We start from the raw sequence: 13,885 nt of genomic DNA on the forward strand, positions 1-13,885 counted from the left end.
TTTTATAACCTATCTTTCTTCCAAGGGTCATAGCATAGGGAACAATCCTGCCATGGAAACCAAAGAATAGACTGAATGATCTACTAGGTCCTATCCACCGTGAATTTCTATTGCTGGGCTATCAGAACCTGAAGTGAAGCCAAGAGACTGTGCTCCACTATCTGAGCTCTGAATAAGGCACATATTGCTTCCAGCAAAGGAGAAACAAATATTTTTTACAAAAGCCTTTCATCCTTTCATCTCTCCCACCCCGACACATGCAATCAGCAAGGAGCAGTGTCCCAGCTCACCATGTGGGGGGCCATCTCCTCAGAGTTAGAGGGGGAAGGAGATTCAGTGAGGTGATGGCACACACGCTCCTCAGTGCTTTATTTGTCAGATAAAGTCTTCCGTCTCCAAGGGCTATGGATGGCCACACCCACATTTCCACCATCCAAAATTCCCTGCTAGCCTAGTGGAGCTTCACTGGAAAAAGCCATTTTGTTTGCAATCCCACAGTTCCTTGCAACCCCACCCAGACTCTAGAAACCTCGCCCAGACTGGCTGGGATTGAAGCCTGATGGCTGCTGGGAATTGCGGCAAACTCATCTCCTAACAGCACCTAAGCCAGTCAGCTGAGATACCGCAGAACTGGGCAGACACAGGCTAAGAAACAGAATGCTCTGTGAGGCCTCCGTTTATACATGTTTTTTTTAATTGAGCCATCAGCCTACGAGACCAATTGGAGCCTTCGTGAACTGGGTAGTCCTCTAGCCATGCTGGAGAAACCCCCCACAGAAGGTTTTGCTTTTAGGATCCACCAGGCCTCAGATGGCTTTTCTGGCCAAGCTGGGAGTTGGCACATGGATACTGCCCTTGGGCCTCTTCTTATTTATCCATATCTGAATTTTGGATGCATATTCCAGCTCCCAGTATTAGCCTCCATACATAGGCCTGCTCCTGGGAGATTCAGACTCTCAGTAGCTGCTAATGCCAGTGCTGTTAGACAATATAGCTCCCACCAGCTCTGAGAAAACCTGGAAAGACCCTGCTGCTGAACCAACCCAACACTCACGGGAACACCCTACTCCTCTCTCAGCTGACACCAGCAACCATATGGTGGTGAGACATCATCCTCACCAGCCTCAGGCCTGGACAGCCCAAAACAGCCATGGAGAGAAAGGGAACCCCTCTGGTGCAAGGAACAAGGAACCATTCAGAGCAGGGGGGAAATACAGCCTTAAGGCACTAGCCCTTTAAGAAGGGGAACCTACTTGTAATCTGAGAGGGGCCTGTTTTAACCCAGTCTGATTTGTGACTGGTGGGGAAAATTCAAAGATCCCTCCCTCAGCAGCAGTTTATTAAATATAGTAGTAGCAGAGCCCTCAATTGAAAACAGATAGGCTCTGTCCGTGGCTGTGCCTCCTGCTCCTTCCCCTCTCTCGCTGCATGAGGAATGCTAACGGCTGGTCCACTCTAGGTTACATCATGGGGTCCAGCGATCTTCCCACAGCACTGCTGCTGCTCCAGCTCACCCTGCAGATGCAGCCCCTCCATGCAGGACCCGAGTCTGGAGGTAAGCTCCCCCATGCAAAGTCACTTGCTGCTGGTTAGAGCCCGACTTTTTGGGAGATGACAGGGAAAACATGGTCAATGCCAGGGAGAAGCATGGGGCACAGAGCAGAGAAAAATCAATGGGGAGAGGTGAGAGAGAATGGACTGGAGAAAGATTAGCCCTCAAATCCTGACTGTTCAATGCTGGGACCGCAGCTGCAGGGAGAAAAAAAAAGGGAATGAACTCGATGGAGATTCGTCTCAAAGCCCAGACAGTCCAAATACTGGGACAGCAGCTGCAGGGAGCAAATAAGGAGACTGGTTTCAGGGCCAGCTCTCTGCATCCCAGCCCAGGAGCATCAGGGGGATGGAAGTACAGATTTCAAGGCAATTAACCATCAGTCTCAGACAGCCAAGCACCAGGGTCAGGGATTCAGTAAGGTCCATTGCAGAGTGATGAGATCTCAGCCCCACGCTGCATGTGCCTAGGATCAAGGAGACAAGATGCTAGTTTTAAAACAGGGTTTCCCTCTGAGGCAGGTCATGCTGTAAGCTCCCTTCTGTCGGGGAATGTGATTCCATCAAGTGTTCAGTAGGGCAGTGGTTCTCACCCAGGGGTACACGTACCTCTGGGGGTACGCAGAGGTCTTCCAGGGGGTAGATAAACTCATCTAGAGATTTGCCTAGTTTTACAACAGACTACAGAAAACGCACTAGCGAAGTCAGTACAAACTAAAATGTTATACAGACAATGACTTGTTTATACTGCTTTATATACTGTACACCGAAATGTAAGTACACTATATTCCATTGATTTATTTTATAATAATATGGTAAAAATGAGAAGGTCAGCAATTTTTCACTAACAGTGTGGCTGTGACACTTTTGTATTTTTATGTCTGGTTTTCTAAGCAAGTGGTTTTTAAGAGAGGTGAAACTTGGGGGTACGTAAGACAAATCAGACTCCTGAAACGGGTACAGTAGTCTGGAAAGATTGAGAGCCACTGCAGTAGGGGACCAGGAGGATCTTCACCATTACTGAAGGAGTTAGCCTTTAGTAAGCAGGCTGTGTTAGCTGTGCTGGTATCAATCCCATGTTACCTGATCTTCACCACTGGAATTGGTAGTTTCGTCTTGGGGGTGGCTGAGCTGGGCTCGGTTTACTTCTCCCATCGCTGTTAGCAGGGCTGGAACTACGGAAGGATGAGGGAATGAATGGGGAGAAATCAAAGTGAGTGCTGTCCCTGCTCTGTGATTTTGTGGTACTGGCACTGTGCCGCAGGGATGGAGCATCTGTGCATCCAATATATCTCCCTAAAGAGGGCAGAGCCTGGGAGCAGCAGATCCAGTCCTCTGTCCATGTGTGGGCTTTGAGTTAGAACTGTAATGCTGTGCAGAGTCAAGTTTTCAACCCTTTCTCATCCAAAGTACAGGGGATGGCTTACTATCATCAGTAATTCATGGAAGACATGCTGCTTGTGCACTTGTGTTTCACCTCCTGGACTCCACCTTGTCTGGCCTGTGGTCTTCATCTTTCTCCCTAATAGGTGCTCAGATACCATTGTGATGGGCACCAGTACACAACCCTAGGAAAATAGATGGTTTATAGCTATGCTGCAGGCATTTATATACACACTGTGTGGTTTTCTCCAGCTGAATATTCAATGCAAACTCCAGCCTCCAGAGAAATCAGCAGCCCGGCTGTCACGGGTAACTCAATATCTTCTCCCCCTTATAAATGGATGTGAGGTTGAGGTGCATTAGTAGGAGCAGGAAAATGGAAAGGTGCCACCACATCAGATGTGCTCTGTGCAGTAGGAGGCACAGTAAGTAAAAGCACAGAGTGAGGGCTTGATCTCTGTCCCAGACGCAGCAGGGCCTGGAACAGAGACTGGTTCATTTCATGTGTGTGTCTCTGTTCAGCCAGTGAGGGTTACTGCTGGGCACAGGATAGGCAGGAACGCAGAGCATTGATTTATACTTAGTTTCCCTCACAAACTGGCCAGGTTTTACCACACAGCACTTGGCAGATCTTTGAGCTGTGGGTGCTCCCTGCTCCAGCGTCTTGCGACTGAAATTCCACTGTCCTTCTCTTTGTCTTTTCTCCTTCAGCCGTATCCCTCACATCTGCCAGGACAGTCATAAATCTGGGAAATAGGCACCTCACCCAATTCAGACTAAGAGTGATACTGACATGATGGCCTCGTCCATTTCTGGCCTGGCCTGCTGGTGCCATGCAGCTGCTCCTCCTCCAGAAATACAGCCCTTGTTGAACATCTCCAGACCTTTCTCCTCTGACTCCACCACAGCCATGCCCTGCCTTTCTGCTTCCCACGCCATGCAAAAGGGGGACATGCTTAGGGATGCTTTCATCACCTCATTGTTTCTCTCCCTAATTAGATGACTGAACTTTTACCCAGGAGGGTCCTGAATAACCCGTATTCACTAAGTGGTGCTAGCTGATATACATGAGGATCCCAGGCAGCACTGGCCAGGCTTGTGGCATCACCTATTTTAAAGCCACTGGACTGGGTGAAATCAGTTAGCAGTGCCTCCAACTCTCATGGGGACATATAGGCCATGGATGCCTGCCCCTGAGGACAATTCTAATACCCTCGATAGCGCTCTGTGCAGTCACGGACCCAGGCAGGAGACAAGCAATGAGAAGTTTTAGCATGAGGCAGTGAGGGTGGGGGATGATGCTTATAATGGAAAGGGATAAAAAGAGGTAGTATTTTATAAAGCAAACAAAAAATTAACCATTTCTCTGATTAGCAACTCCCCGATGCCTCACTAGCCGCTCGTATCAGATCCCTGAGGGCTCCAACCAGGACCCGACTAGTCTTGCCAGAACAGTTCTGACAGCTCTGCTCTGGGCCCAGAACTGGCAGACGGGCATGGGAGAAAGGTGCAGGTAATAGACAAGGAAGAGCCTTAGACAGCTGCTGGGATCCGGCAAGCTGAGTGCTGCTGATAAACCTGTGGCCCAGCTCAGTGAGCCTCTGCTGAAGCCTGGGTGTACGAGACCTGGACAAAGCCAATCCAGCCCCCAGGCTGTCCTGGGTCTCCGAACTCACTGACAAACTAGGCAATGGCTGCAGGAGCATCTCCTGGGGCACTCCACAAAAGCAGTCACAGCGCTAATTGGGGTCAGCTGAGCTGCTCAGCTGAGGTGTCTCAGAAACAGGTGCCGATGGCAGCCAGTCCACTGAAGCAGGGCTCTTGGTCTGAGAAGTGACTCCTTCTCTCTTCCAGCATGCATAGGCATAGCTTCCACCGCTAGGGCTAGGGGGGTCAGGTTCAAAGCCTAGCAGGCAATGCGTGCTCTGAAGCCCATTGCAGACTTTGCCTTCCCTTCTCTCCCCTCCCAGGGGACAGAGAGCAGCGACTGGAGCAGCTTAGAGCAGTTGTTGTCAAACTGTGGGTCATGACCCAGTATTGGCTCGTGGAATGTAAGGCACTGGGTCGCAGCGGCTCTGGTCAGCACCACCGACTGGGCCATTAAAAGTCCCATTGGTGGTGCTGCCTGGCTAAGGCAGGCTAGTCCCTACCTGTTCTGACACTGCGCTGCGCCCCGGAAGCAGACAGCAGCAGGTCTGGCTCCTAGGCGGGGGGGCCATGGGGCTTTGAGCGCTGCCCCTGCCCCGAGCACCAGCTCCGCACTCCCATTGGCTGGGAACTGGCCAATGGGAGATGGGGGTGGTGCCTGCAGGCAAGAGCCGCATAGCACCAGTCATGCGCCTCCGCCTAGGAGCCAGACCTGCTGCTGGGCACTTCCGGGGTGCAGCGCGGTCCGCGGTGCCAGAACAGGCAGGAAGCCTGCCTTAGCTCCCTCTGCGCCGCTGACCGGGAGCCACCCGAGGTCAGCCTGTGCCCTAACCCTATGCCCCAATCCCCTGCCCGTCCTGAGTCCCCCAAATCTGGAGCCCCTTCCTGCACCCCAAACCGCTCATCCCCAGCCTCACCTCAGAGCCCTGACCCTCTCCCGCACCCCAGCCCCCTGACCCATCCCTGAGCCCCCCAAATCTGGAGCCCCTTCCTGCACCCCAAACCCCTCATCCCCAGCCCCACCCCAGACCCTGCACCCCCAGCCCAGAGCCCTGACCCCATCTTGAATCCCAACCCCCAGCCCAGAGCTCCCTCCCACACCCTGAACCCTTCATTCCTGGCCCCACCCTGCAGCCCTCACCTCCACACCCCAAACCCTCATCCCCAGCTCCACTGGATAGCGGGCATCAACAATTTTCTTCAACTAGGTCACCAGAAAAAACGTTTGAAAACCACTGGCTTAGAGAGTGAGGGGGAGGAGGTGCAGAGGGCTCCTCCTCGTCTGCGTCTCCTGCCAAAATCTGTTAGCTCTCCCCTCACCTTGTCTCTCAGCATATTTGCCTCCGGAAAGGGAGGTGAGGGGTACCAAGAGTCTGCAAGAGCCAATATTTCCACTTTGAGGGAACACTTTGTTCTAGCGCAGACAGCCTCACTCCTTAGTCAAGCTCTGCCTGTGCAACGGCTCTCCCCAGGATGCGCTCCAAGGCCAGCAGTGAATCATGAGTTTCCAGTGTGAATGCTCACACTCTGGGATTTACAGGCCTTTTTCTGGCTGCTCAGTGGCTGTTTGAACACTCAGCGTAATGAACTGCATGAGCTCATGGGTCAGGGCAAACCAAACTTGGCACTTTCATTCTTAAAGCCATTCATGGCTCAGGTATTTTATTCGACCAGCTCTTCTTCTTACTGGTTTTCCAATGGCTGCCAGTTTTCCAAGCTGGTCCAGTCATTCCTCCTTCAGCCTTTCTTTAAAGCTGATCCACTCCTTCAGTGGTGCCCTCTACCACTGAACCCAGGCAATTCCTCCTCTTCCTCATTTGACAGGGTTTCCATCCCAGCTTCAAAGTTTGACTTGTACTCCCTCATCAGCTGGTCCACAAAACTTCAACCACTTTGTCTTCTCTAGGGCTGGTTAGAAAAAGGTAAGTATTTTCCTGTAGGAAAATAAATTGCAAGAAATGAACTTTTCTCTTTTTTCCCTCCAAAAAATTTACTGGAATTTTTCTTTGTGACAAAAAATTTTTGTATTAAGTTTTAAAAAAAAACCCCAAAGTTTTAATGTTTGGTTGAAAAAAACTGGGAATTTTCAAAAAAAATGAAATTTTTCCTCAAAAACTTTTGTTTAGAAAACGGACCGTTTTTTGTCTAAAAACCCCTTGGAATGAAAAATTGCCACCAGCTCTAGCCTTCTGCTTCCCATCCGTTTTCTTCGCCTGAACCTTCCTGATTCAGATTCAAAGGCAACCATGACCTTGTCTCATTGTGGATCGGTGTCCTGTTCATTGTGAAATTCCTTGGCACCCAGAGTATCCAAGATGGTTCTTTCCACAGGCCAATGTGCTTCCAGGAGGTGCAAGGATCCATAACTGTCTACTGCACACTATCTTCTTCACGCATCAAAATATTGTAGTGGCTGGCAACATAAGTGGAAAAATTCTTCCTCTTCTGCTTTGTTATTGGGTAAAGTCATCACCTTCCATCTAATTCTGGACAAAGAGCTAACCAGGCAGAGCCACTGCTTATTTCTTTGTCCAAGATGGCTCCAGTGCTCCTTCTGGCACTCGTTTAGATAGTGCGACACTCTTATTGTTTCCAAAGTTTACAGTATCACCAGATTGCTCCACCCAGTCATGCACATACCAGGGATGGTTAGTCAGTGGTTTCTTGCTTCTTCTGCCAAGTGGTGCCAGCTTCAACCTTCCTAGGAGCCTTCCTTATGCACTCACACCAGCTTGTCCTTTAGTAGGAGAGAATGGGTGTAAGGGGCAGCTGCCTGAGACGGGAAGACTTGAGGGTTCTGGGGTTGGGAGAATGCAGTTTATTACTTACTTGGCTATTCTTGGGCATTTTCCAGCAGTCAATGGGAGGCTGTAGCATGGTGGTGAAGAAAGAGAAGAGTAGACTGAATTCTTCAACACACACAAAGTGCCAGATCTCCAACTGGGCGTATGATCATCAATGGAACTGCGCAGATGCCATTCCAGTCCCAGTGCCCAGCCCTTGGGACCAGCTGAGCTCCATCTGATGCAGGTCCTAAGGGCAGGGAACAAAGGTGGCTTTATACCACTTTTCTGGCTCTCTGGTGCTAGTTCAGCTCCCAACCAAATCAGGTCAGCCTCAAGGCTGCTCTAACTGACAGCCAATTGCCAATAGCTGAAGGGACCATTCCAAGACTTGGGACATATCAGAGCACGAGGGCAATTCTGGCCACACCCATTTCCCCAGCCGTGTCCCTTCCAGACCACCTATACTGAGGGCTGCAACAAGGGGTGGTACAGAGCCAGCTATGCCAGCTCTACACTGCTGGGGTTTCCAGCATGCTGGGGAATCCTCAGATGGCTGGATAAACCAATCTTACAGCAGGGCTGCCATCACAAGGGGGCATCAGAGGCAAACATCTGGCCTTAAGCCTTAGAATCAAATACTGATTGGTTGACACAAACCCCCTCCGCCCCGTAAACCAGCCCTCCCATCTCTGCACATGTATAGTTTCATGCCCCTAGCATGCATGCTTTGGGCCAGCGTCAGGTGGGTTAAGAAGGGCCCATATTTAGACGGTAGAGGAATGGCCCATGTTTAGACTAGCAAGGAGGGCGTCTTTGCTCAGGACCCTGGGCTTTCTGCCCATTTCCAAACGGAAATAGATATTGCGTGTACAAAAAAAAACCCCAACCTTTGCTCTTAACATAAAACTGTGAAGCTTTAGACAACTGATTTTTTCAGCGGAAGGAGTGCCTCTGCTCTCTGCCAGCTTCTGTCAAGGCCACACATATGCTAAATTCCCCTTTCTCCCATTATCTTCTAGCTGAGCATTTTTAATAAGCACAAACAGGGGGGTAAAACCTTGTAATGAAATGGACTTCCGTGGGATTCCTCTAATGACTATTCACAGTATGCTTCCAGGAGGGAGTGTTGGTGGGGCGGTAATGAACAACAGAAGTATCCAGTTAAAATGCCTCCACTGTACCCCCCCGCCCTCCAAGCCAGGTTGTATATTTTTCTTCAATTTATGGAGATCTAAGGCCTGACTTTTCAGAAGGGCACATGCCCAATGGAGAAGCGCCATACTTGATTGTGTGAGCACAAGGCAATTTGCATACAGGCATGCACTGGGGTGGTTGTACATCCCAGCTGGGAGCGTGTAAATGTGCACACCCATTTTGCACATGCACATCTGGAATTCTGGCCCATGATTTTAAAGTTATTGTGCACTATTCCACCCTCAGCGATACCCAGACACCTGTACTGAATTCAGCGGGATTGACTGGGTGTAATTGAGAGCAGACTTTGAACCAGGCTGTCTCCAAAGGAGATGACTTTATTTAATCACGGGGTGGCACCCAGTCCTTAAGCAAAAAGTTTCTTTGTTTCTCTTGTAGTGCCAGTAAGTTCCAAGATAGCTTTAACATTGCTAGTGAAGACATGCCCCTAGACTTGATGTTTAGTTCTTCAGTACAAACGAAACCACAGACAAATAAATTATAAGTAACAAAATAAATCAATTATTTTTAAAGCATTCTCTAAATGCTACTCAGGGCCAGGTCCTCAGCTGGTGTCAATCAGTAAAACTCCACTGATGTTAATGGAGCCATCCTGATTTATTCCGGATGAGGATCTAGCCCATGTCAGCTCCAGTAAGGAAGAAGAGGTTAAATCTGAAAGAGAACGTTGTAAGAATCAGTGCACCTCTCTACCTGGATGTAGGGTGACCAGATGTCCCAATTTTATAGGGACAGTCCCGATTTTTGGGTCTTTTTCTTATATAGGCTCCTATTACCCTCTATCCCATGTCCTGATTTTTCACACTTGCTGTCTGGTCACCCTACCTGAATGATAAGTTCCCCAAAGTTCAGGGGGGGTTGGATGCCTGACTCTGATTTTGGCATATCTCTAGTAAGCAATGGAACAAAACAGCCATGGGAAGTTATGGAGAGACCTCCCTCCAGTGGACATAGTCAAGAGGCTGGACTTGACAACCATCTCTCAGAGGAGGTTCTGAAAAATTACATGGATGCAGCCTCCGATTCAACCATCATGCACCTAACTCTGAGAACATGAGTACCCCAATTAGCTTCAGTAGGACTACTTGGATCATTGTTTAAAAATTAAGCACATGCTTAAGTGTTTTGCTGGATCTGGGCCTAAATGACTCCCTGGAAGTCCCTTCCAAGCCAATTGGTTCTGCAGGAGTGGCCAATCTCCTCACAGGTAGACAACTACCCTGCCAGTTTCCTCTTACTTACATCAGTGCCCTTCCTATACCTGGTAGGACAGCCACGCCACCTGGCCTTTGTCATGGACAAGTTACTACTGTGTTTGACTACTTCTCTAGCAGGTCAGCTAAGCATGCAGGCCAATGCGACTAGCCTGACCTTCTCTTTTAACAGGGCTTGAGACCTATGAAGGTTGCCTAGACATTCCTCACTCAGAAGTCAAAGGAAGGTTGGGTCTGTCCCTCCACTGGACTATGGGTAGCAATAAAGTGTTACAGTTTGGAGATTCTTTTGTGCTACATTGAGAAATCTAAATGATTTATTCTTTTTTTTTTCCCCCAAATGCACCACATATGTTGAGGTCAAAGTTCTAAGCAGCTGGAAGAGTTTCCAGCTGATGGGAAAGAGCAGAAAAAAAACTGTGTAAGAGAGAGAAGGAGCAGAATGCAAGTCAGTATCGTGGGAATCATGTAGGAATATGTTCCTCTCACTCTTATATTTAGCAGCGGCATGCTTCAGGCAAATTCACAATAAGCACATTCCTAAACAGGGGCAGCACAGGGCTAGCTGTGGATTACAGTCACTAATGTGAGGTTTAAAGTGGATGGTAATACAATTTCATAGGCACAGACAACCTTAGCCTAGAGTATAAATTAAGTCTGATGTATTGACTGGCTGAAAACAGAAACCATTCACAACAGGGAGAGAGAAATTCAGTCCACGTTTTCTGCTCCCAAGGCTGTTCCCAGAGTCCATTCCAGGTGGCCACAGAAATCCAGTTAGGATTCTTCTCCTTAGAATCTAGATTCCCTAAACTGAGTCTATTCTTAGTGCAGCTGCAGGCTTCATTAACCGACATTTCCCCCCAGGACACTCAAAGGAAAATCATTGGTTTGTATTTTCATACCTAGCCAACCTGGATTCTGGGTTTGGCCCAATATGTCATGCAGGTGCCAGTTTCATATACATAATTAACCTCAGAATCAAGAGATGCCAATCAAGAGAAATATTTTTGTAGTCTCTTTGCTGCACGCAGCTCTTATCAGGGTCATTTATGTGGACTCCTGCTTTCAGTGATATCCTATTCCTATCTATATCACCAAATCGGCTTCGGGGGGGGTGGGGCGGGGAAGCAAAGTTATTGTAGTAAGGGATTCCTCAGTCCCAAATTAGTCCTTTCTGGGACAGCTGCACCTTTATAAAATTACTCCAAAATAATGTGATTATGTTGAATCTTCACACCAGGAAGCAATAGCATGATCGATTGATGCAATGGCATATTGCAGCACTGCAAAGCCATGCTGCAGCAGTGCAATGTGCATGACACATTCCTAAAATAAATTCAGGACTCTGTAGTTGGTCTGCAAGCCAACCACCCAGGATGTAGCTTAAATGGAGACAGTTCCACAGATCTTGGGGCCAACATTAAGGTTAGGTGGCAGATCAACTGTGCGCGCGCGCGCACACACACACACACACACAACGCACGCAGGTATTTAAAGCTGCCCTGGTCTCTGTGGAAGAGCTTAGCTGCAGTTGCAGGTCAATTGTGGTAATTGAATGTTCATCAAAATAACCTAGTGATATTTTAATGTTTGCTCATGTTGTTTGTCGGGTTGAATTTGGCTTTATACTTAGGTTTTATTAATAAAATGTAACAGAAAAACTAAGCCCAACAGAAATGTTTCTAGGATTTTTTTTAACTGAAAAGGTGGAAACAGTTCCCATCCCATCTCCAGAAGAATTTTCCTGCAGTGTTTTCAAATAAGACTTGCAGCCTTTTTGCTAATGCATACTAACTGGGAAATTAAATGGACTAGAAACTGATTCTAAATCAGAGTGAAATTAACTAGTTTATTTTGATCCCCAAGATTTTCAGCAGTTAACCATATAACTGCCAACATGTGCACCTGCAGTGAATTGTGGGCACAAAAAAAATGCAAGCACAATATTTGCAGGTGCAGATACTTTTCTGGAGTGTTTGCGTATCTGTGAGAGTTGGGTGAGTATTTCCGTGTGAAGATGTATGTGGTGAGCATGCCTCTGTGTGTTTTAGCGTACTTGTCTGGGGTGCATCTATTAAAGATGGTATGAAGCTACAAAATTCAGATCCAAATTTGAACCCAGATTTCAAACACTTCAGAGTTCAGGAATCTTGGTTTGTTCCATTGTAAAGATAGGGGTTATTTGCAAAATTTAATCCTGGGTTAGGATGATGCTTAAATCTGCCAAACTGGTCTGGAGGTTCCATGCAGACAGACTGTCTCACTGTGTTCCTGCAATTCTGCTTCTGGTCCCAGCTTTTCCAAACCTAACAGATGTGGAGGGTGCAGGGTTGGTTCAAGTTAGAGGGGGAAGGTTTGGGTCAGGTCTGTTTTTATCTGAATCAGCTCACCTATCACAAGTTCAAATTGCACATAATCACTACGTTTGGATTCTGGGAAGTGAAGAGCCAGTGAAAGATACCCATCCACATGAAACAGCACTGGGGCAGGTGCTAAGCAAGAAAAGTGGGAAAACAGGGTGAATGCTGAGACCGGACAGACGATGCAGCTGAGATAAAGACAGGGATGCAGGAGCTGGATACTAGAGTTACAGCAGGTGATTGATGGAAAGTTTGGCTGCAGAGGCTGATAGAAGCCGATGCTAAGATACCTCTGGGAGAAGCGGGTTTAACCAGTCTCTCTGCTCCTATCCCAAGCATGCATCTTTCTGCACTAGTCTCGGATAGAAAGTGGATTTCCCCACTCACTATATTTCCTTAGAAGAACAGCACTTTTCACCTGCACCAGTCAGAAATAAACTCCCCCGTCCCCCACGCCCTTTCTCCAGTTGATGGAGAGACATCAATTCTGGCCCCACCCAAGACACAACAGAGTTAAAAAAATTCAGATTTTCCATCCCTGTCTCTCTTGATCTGCATATGTCTTGTGTTGCAATCCTGCTGGGCTCCATGCAATACCACTGAGTATTGCACTGTCCTGAGCGGCAGCCCTTGGCTGCTCGACAGACAGTAGCAGACAGACAGACAGCCTCTCGAGGTTTGACAAAAATATCACTTGGCAGGAAAAGCAGGGGGTTGCACAGCCTGACTGGTCTGGGGAGGGGTCCCACCACATCCCTTTAGCTGAACAAGGAAAAAAGCAACATTCAAACTCGTGTGTAATGTAGCTCAAAAGCCACAGCACGATGCCATGACTCACCCAGTTAAAAAGGGAGCTTTTATGGGTAATGAGTCAGTCACAAATTTGAGTGGAGCTCTTTTTTTTTTTTCCTTTTGCTCAAATGTTTTTTATTTGCGGACTGGGGTGGAGGGCATGGGGAGGAATAAAGTCCTTTTCAGGGAAGGGAGGGGCAGTGGCTCATCAGCACACACAGAAACACCTCTCAGCTGCTCTTAAGTCTGTGATTAGTTATGGAAGAAATGTGTTTTCAATTGCTAATTCTGGGCTGCCTGAATCAGTGTCTCCCAGATGCTTGAAGCAGTGGTGCTGTCCAGGCTATCTGGGACTTCTGATTTGTCTTGTCTTTAAGAAGAAGGATGGTCTTAGTTAACAAACTGGATGGGCTCTGAGATCTACTGACTCCATGGGTGACTCTGGGCAAGTAACAACCAGTGGGAGTCAGGTCCCTAAATACTTGTGGGGATCTGGGCCTTCCAGTCTAATCTCCACTGCTATGTGTTTTATCCACACAGGAAAGCTGTTTTGGTAACCAATGGTGTGAAATCAGGCACTATAGTTATACAGGTATGATCTGCCCACATGGACGCTCCGATTCCAGTTACAATAGGGCCTTTTTCAGTTTTGCATATATCGCTTGGGAAGGATGTTATGCTGTCCCCAAGAACAAGCCCTGTTATACCAGAATAAGACCTGCTCTACACTGTTTTGGTACCATTATAACTATTTTGGTTCAGGGGGTGATTTTTTTTTTTTAACTAGTACAGTTATACCAGTACAACTACTAAAGTGGATGCAGATATACTGGTATAAGGTCCCATATCCTGCAATAGATTATTCCCCTTCCTAGATGGGAATAGCTATTCCATTCTCACTTATACATATCTCACGTAATCAATCCCCTGCCAC

General features: G+C 47.9%; 2 protein-coding genes across 4 annotated transcripts in view; one reads left to right on the plus strand and one right to left on the minus strand.

Moving 5' to 3' along the window:
- Nucleotides 1-7,608, minus strand: part of ODF3L1 (outer dense fiber of sperm tails 3 like 1) — a 61,852-nt gene extending 54,244 nt beyond the window's left edge. Inside the window, exon 1 of the mRNA XM_044978894.1 lies at nt 7,411-7,608. The gene's annotated coding sequence lies outside the window, so the exon portion shown is untranslated. The remainder of the gene's footprint in view (nt 1-7,410) is intronic.
- CSPG4 (chondroitin sulfate proteoglycan 4) overlaps nt 1,387-13,885 on the plus strand; it is an 82,915-nt gene continuing 70,416 nt past the window's right edge. For all 3 annotated transcript variants that reach the window (XM_044978891.1, XR_006572306.1, XR_006572307.1), the window contains exon 1: nt 1,387-1,555. In XM_044978891.1, the coding sequence (XP_044834826.1) occupies nt 1,429-1,555 (127 nt within the window). In that variant the 5' untranslated portion in view covers nt 1,387-1,428. The remainder of the gene's footprint in view (nt 1,556-13,885) is intronic.

Source organism: Mauremys mutica, chromosome 11 (assembly GCF_020497125.1).
Source record: "Mauremys mutica isolate MM-2020 ecotype Southern chromosome 11, ASM2049712v1, whole genome shotgun sequence".
In the NCBI taxonomy this organism is placed as follows: Eukaryota; Metazoa; Chordata; order Testudines; family Geoemydidae; genus Mauremys; species Mauremys mutica.